A 6,000-nucleotide genomic window follows, 5' to 3' on the forward strand; every position below is an offset into this window, starting at 1 on the left:
TGAAAGAGCAGGGACCAGTTGCCATAACTACCGCCGAGGGTTCTAGAACTGCCATCCGTTCTGAAAAGGTCATAAAAGAAGACGAGCAAAACTCCACGGGCCCTCCTCCTAGTAAGATAGGCAGCAGCGAAGAGCAGGGAGATGTGACTCCTGCCCAGGAAGCAGATCACATGAGGTTGGATGTGTTACAGTACAGCACTGCGGAGGATGACAGCGGTGAAGCTAAACCCTCCCATGGCCCCTCAGCCACCAGGAAGTCAGCAGGCCAAAGTACAGCTGTGGGAGCGGTAGAACTATCCCCTGGCAATCAGATACAGAAGCCAGCTGTCACTGAAGCGACGGTTGCCAAGCACCGCATTCCAGGCGGCCTACATACAGCAGAGGATGCCCACCGTTCCAGTTCTAGTTCTGATGATGTCCTGAAGTCAACCGAGGGCACGGGAACACCAGAGTGTGAGGCCGTAGGGAGCTGCCGCAGGAGCGTACAATTCAGCGAGCCTGCAGCGCCATCTAATGGAGAGGAAGACAACGTACAGGTAAGCATGTCAGATAGATAGATAGATAGATACTTTATTGATCCCCAAGGGGAAATTCAAGGTCATAACCCTGCTTTCTAGTGGAGATGCCATAGTGATGCCATGATGTGACATAGATGAGGTCGTACAGTAATTTCCTGTTTATTAGCCACATTGTGCATAAGCCGCAGGACGGTGTTTTGTGCAGGTTAAAAGAAGCAAAGGCATGTCAATACCATATTAATTGCCCCCATGTATTAACCTCATAGCTGAAGAAATTTTGCAAAATCTATGTATAAGCTGCAGCTAATAGTTGGGAAATTACGGTATAAAAGAGACTATGATATGAGGTGATATGATTTGGTATGGTATGATAGTTTCTTCAAGATAGATGACAAATATCTAAATAGAACATTTTGGTTCAAAAACACATTAACCCTCTAGAAGCCAATACCCTTTATAATTAAAAGAGAATACAATACTATGTATGGAACTTGATGGTGCATTTCAGGTTCTGGGGTCAGTTTAGATTTTTTACTTTTTTTCTGAACTTCCGAGCACCACAATGGCCTCTAGAGGGTTAAACGTTCCAGCCAATCACGCTGCTTTAGGAGCTTGTATGAGAGAGAAGCGAATCATGTAATGGCTGTTGATGTCAGATATTAACATTACATGTGTACACCCCAAAATCATGATCTGTACCTCTAAAGCCGCATTCACATACGTCGCTACTCGCCCATCTCTGAGCGAGAACTGTCAATGGAATGTGAATGTGTTCTAGCGGAATGTGGCCAGAACAGGCAATGCGAGGACTAGCAAGGCGATGTGGGCGGGTACGGAGATAAAATCATTTTAACTTTCAGCGATGCGAGTGAAGCGAGTACCAAATCAGAATGTAGAATAGAGATGATTGACAGTTAACGGACATGTTTGCAGCATAGACTGTATCGACGCCAGCAGATATTTTTTTCTGCCAGCAAGTAGAATTTCGGCGAGAAGCGAGGAGCGATGGGCGAGTAGCGAAGTATGTGAATCCCCCTTAAGTGAGCTTAAAGAACTATCTTTTGTTTACGTTTATTTTTTTCTGTATCAGTTGGTCCAGGAGGTGCCTGTCGCAGGTCAACATGCCCCTGAGGAGATGACACACGTGACCTCTGACCCCTGCCACGACCCCTCCATCAACCTAGTGTCTGACTCACAGCTCACTGACATCACGCTGATGTGAGCAACAAGTGTGTGTGTGTCCTTGTGTGTGAGAGAGAGAAGTGGTGTGAGAGTCATCGTGTTTGTGTATGTGTGTGTGTGTGTGTGAGAGAGAGAGAGAGAAAGAGAGAGAGAGAGAGAGAGAGAAAGAGAGAGAGGGAGGGAGAGAGCAATATAAAGTCGAAATGGCTCAAGTGACAGCATTCGTTAATTTTGCCTTCAAGCCTCAAATTATGTACCAAACCCTTAAGTAGTAGTCAGTGGGATGCGGCTGCAAATACTCTCAACATCTTCTGTGTGTCAGACAGTAAGGTTTATCATTTTTAGAGCTGAGCAAATTATTATGTTGATTACTAATGGTTGTGATTGTTGATGGTGTAATTAATTGTATTCGTGTCATAACATTGGTGGCTGGCTGTACTGATGTTTTTTCTCAGCATGGAGATGGAGGACCAACATGTCCCAGAATCCTCCAGGAGCCACGAGGATGCCACTGAGTTGGTCGCTGGACTCATCAGAGAGCTCTCCTCACTCAAGTGAGTCAAGGACACACGCACACACACACACACACACACACACACACACACACACACACACACACACACACACACATTCCCTCATGTTTCTAACCACACACACCAGAGGGGTATTCCAAGTATGTGGTTTAGTGACAAACCTGGATAAGTTAACTCATAGTAGTTGGTGAACCTCCTAATAGAACAGCTGTATGGCTTGCTGTTATCTTAATCTGAGTTAATTGACCCAGTTTGTCCCTAAACCACATACTTGGAACACCCCTCAGGCACTACCCAGAGCCATAGAGAGAGAGAGAGTTGCGACACGCTTTTATGTCGCCGCCACGCGATCAAAAGTTCCAAAAAAACTGCGCTGAATGGCTGAATTGCAGGAGGGTGGGATGTACTTCTAGATGCTGGAAGGTGTAATCAATTAACTCATTAACCACTGACCAAGAGATTGGCTGTAAACAGTTCCAAAACTCCCATAACGAGGAAATAGCCTGGAAAAAGCGCTGCCGTTTTTTCCTATGGAGGTCTATGGGAGTGTCGCCACTCTGTTTTATCTACCGCTCTGACACTACCAAACAAGGTCACTGAATGACCCACTCGCCTCAGGTAACTTCAGGAGTAACTGCTGATGTCTAAACAACACGTCACCTTAGCAACAATTAGATACTCAGTGCTTCTGTTCTTTTAGAGATCGGCAGTTTCTCCCAAAGTTACCCTCTGGTCACTTAAACTATTGCTCTCCCTCTCTCTCTCTCTGTCCTTCTCATCTCTCTCTCTCCCTCTCTCCAGTCGTACCATCATGGCTGCTCACCGGGAGCTGGAGAGTTTTCGCCGTGGTAACCGGGCAGCCTGGACGCCTCAGCGCCGCCCCTTCACCCCCCGCCGCCCTGAGGCCCCGCCCCCCAGCACGTCTGTGCCTGGCCAATGACAAGTCACCTTTCTCGGCGAGAGCCAATCAAAGACCACCCTCCCCCACCCCCCAATACTACCGGCCAATTTTCCAGGTCAACATTTCGCCATATTTCTGCAAGAACCAATCAGAGCTTCCCTTGTTGACCCCCCACCCCCACCCATTTCTACCAGCCAATAGCTGCCTACCTGAGGGCGAACACACCGCTAGAATGCAGGTGTTTGCTGGAAGCAACGAATGGGAGAGTTTTGGAGGTGACGTCATGCATGTTTTGAATTTGTTCCTCAGTGACGTCAAAGTTCAGGTTCACGTTGTTAAATAAAGATGTGTTTGTTCATATACTACAGGCAGACAGAATACAACATGGTAAAGTACTAGATAGAGTATGATACTCCACGTGGTAAAGTACTAGACATGTGGCGATATATTAATCTGTGGACTGAATAAATCTGTTTTGTCTTCATGTTAAATGCAGATAGCCACATCATCTTCAACAGTCCTACATAAGGCCCTGTTGTGTGTTTGTGTGTGTGTGTGTGCACCTCTGGTCAGTTATGACCGGAATAAACCACACATTGTTCATTTTTGCTGTAGTAATATTATTCTTGGTTTTTTTTTACAACTTTTGAGACATGCATAATTTCTACAAACGTCAAAATCCTTCAGGTCAACACAACATAAGCCCTGACTTACATACATAGGGATCTTAAAGGGGCCCTCATTTCCCGTTTGAACAGTTACCTCTCCTAATTCAGTAGTCTTAAAAAACAAAAAAAAACAATAAGTACAAAACAATAAGTGTTAAAACAATGAAATAAAAAAGATTAAAAAGTCTTGCAGTCAGTACCTGGTTCTTTTTTTGTTCATGGTTGGTATATTTTACAATGATTCATGTACATGGTTGATGATGCTTGATATACCTATACGCAAAATATAAATTCAAAACAGATCATGTTGATGGGTCATTGGCCACAGTGGGGTCGTGATGACTGTATGTAGGACGTTCGTGTTCAGCGCTGGAGTTGAAAAGGTTGGCTCTGGACCAAAAGTACACAACAGGTAGGTTTGATAGCACCCGTTCTGTGCAGACAGTTCACAGTTCTGATGGACTACAGGATTGTCAAAAGGAGACACAACTAAACTACTCATAGAAAAAAGGAAAACACACAACAAAAACCCGTGCAGGGAGATAACAAAAATCACACCCTAGCGTGTCAAACACACATAAATAGCACAGCACAGCACAGCATGCAACAAAAATAAATAAATAAATAAGAACAGATACACGCAAACCTGTGTTACCAAACCGAGGTAGGGTCGACCTTTTTTTTTTTTTAAACGTTCTCAACCAAGTCCTGCCTCATGTAGACAGGAACAACAACACAGGAACGAATCTACAACTACTAATCTAAAGAAACACATGAACTGCTAAAATAAGTGTTCCACGGCCTAGTTAGGCTACCCAAAAGCACCACGGTGCTTCAACGCCACAAGTTTTCACCTTGTGATGAGCACGCACAGAGGTAGGAGCCTTCATCCCGAGGGGGGTTGTTGCCAGCTTTGTTACTTTGTATACACGGAGCTGTAGGTGCTCTCGACCAGGGGACAGAAGCGCTTGGTGTGCGCCCTGGTGCCTGTCGCGCCGCACGTCGGACACACGTAGCTGCGAAGGAACGGACACACCACGTCCCCGCACTGGTCCTTCAGCCAGTGCGAGGTGAAGATGGCCTCCCCCTCTCCGTTGTGCTTGCAGAAGCTGCAGAACATCTGTGGCGGAGAGGAGGCCTCGGAAGACGCCGGAGAGTGCGGCGGCTTCTTTCGCTCCTTGGACCTGGGCGTTCGGGGCGAGACCTTGTTGGCGAAGCGTGGCGGGGATGCCAAGGGTCGCCTCGGCGGGGAGTCCTTGCACGCTTGCATCACTGGAGCGGATTTGCAGCAGCCCCTGATCATTGCGGGCCTGTCTCCAGGCGCTTTGCTATATCGATAGCGCCCGGGCACTGTGGAAGGCTTATTACCTTTCCTCTCCTCCGGTCTCGGAAAGAATTCGCCAGCCGTCATCTTCTTTTCGGGCGAAGAATCCCTCAGACAGATAGCTCGCACAGCTTCGGCCAAGCCCATGTAGTCTCGCCATGGCTGAAACTCCGATTTGTCTGTATCCATGCGTCCGAAGTTGGACTTGTCGCTGATAATACTGACACACACCATGTTTTTTGCACAGTCGCCAGGCTGTCTGGGCAACAGGTCGAGGCAGCACGCGGAGAGGGGAGAAAAAAGAAACATACTCACGTTCCAAACGCGTGGCTAAATGATGACAGCCCAACCCACTTCTATCGTAGGGGGGGGAGTGCGCCCTAAATGTGACAAATTGTAGCGTTATGACACCCATGACCTCCCTCTGTGTAGAATGGAGTGGCTCACATAGATGTAGAGGAAATCAGTGCCTTTTCACAATGTAGCATTCGCCTATCGTGATGTTTCAAGTTTTTATCTTTTTTTTCAACTTCACTTCAGGTTGTTTTTAGGGGTCAGAAAACGAAAAGCAGCCCGTTTTTTTTGTTCAAAAAAAATCGCAGCTCGTTCAAAAATCACTCAAGCCCGTTATTGGGTAACTTTGTCACATGTCACACCATGTGTGGACAATTAATCTCAATCAGGTAAACCTCAAAACCAAAGGACCTCATCAGAATATATGAACACATTGCCCTGCAATCTGCATTTGATAACACAGTTGGCTTCAAGAGTCAAGACAGAAGTAGGCTATTATGGCTCAGTCCGTTGTTAAATAAGTATAGGCCTTGGAGTAGGCCTACACCATCATTTGGCCAATAGAAGTCCTGATATGAGC

At 46.5% G+C, this 6,000-nt stretch overlaps 1 protein-coding gene across 1 annotated transcript; it reads right to left on the reverse strand.

Annotated features, from left to right (window-relative positions):
• Positions 1–4,006: 4,006 nt before the first annotated feature.
• On the reverse strand, positions 4,007–5,619 carry nanos3 (nanos homolog 3). Its single transcript, XM_062520545.1, has one exon. The coding sequence runs from the start codon at positions 5,433–5,435 to the stop codon at positions 4,719–4,721; it is 717 nt and encodes a 238-aa protein (XP_062376529.1). The 5' UTR covers positions 5,436–5,619; the 3' UTR covers positions 4,007–4,718.
• Between the last annotated feature and the right edge of the window lie 381 nt (positions 5,620–6,000).

Source organism: Sardina pilchardus, chromosome 1, assembly GCF_963854185.1.
Source record: "Sardina pilchardus chromosome 1, fSarPil1.1, whole genome shotgun sequence".
Lineage (NCBI taxonomy): Eukaryota > Metazoa > Chordata > Actinopteri > Clupeiformes > Clupeidae > Sardina > Sardina pilchardus.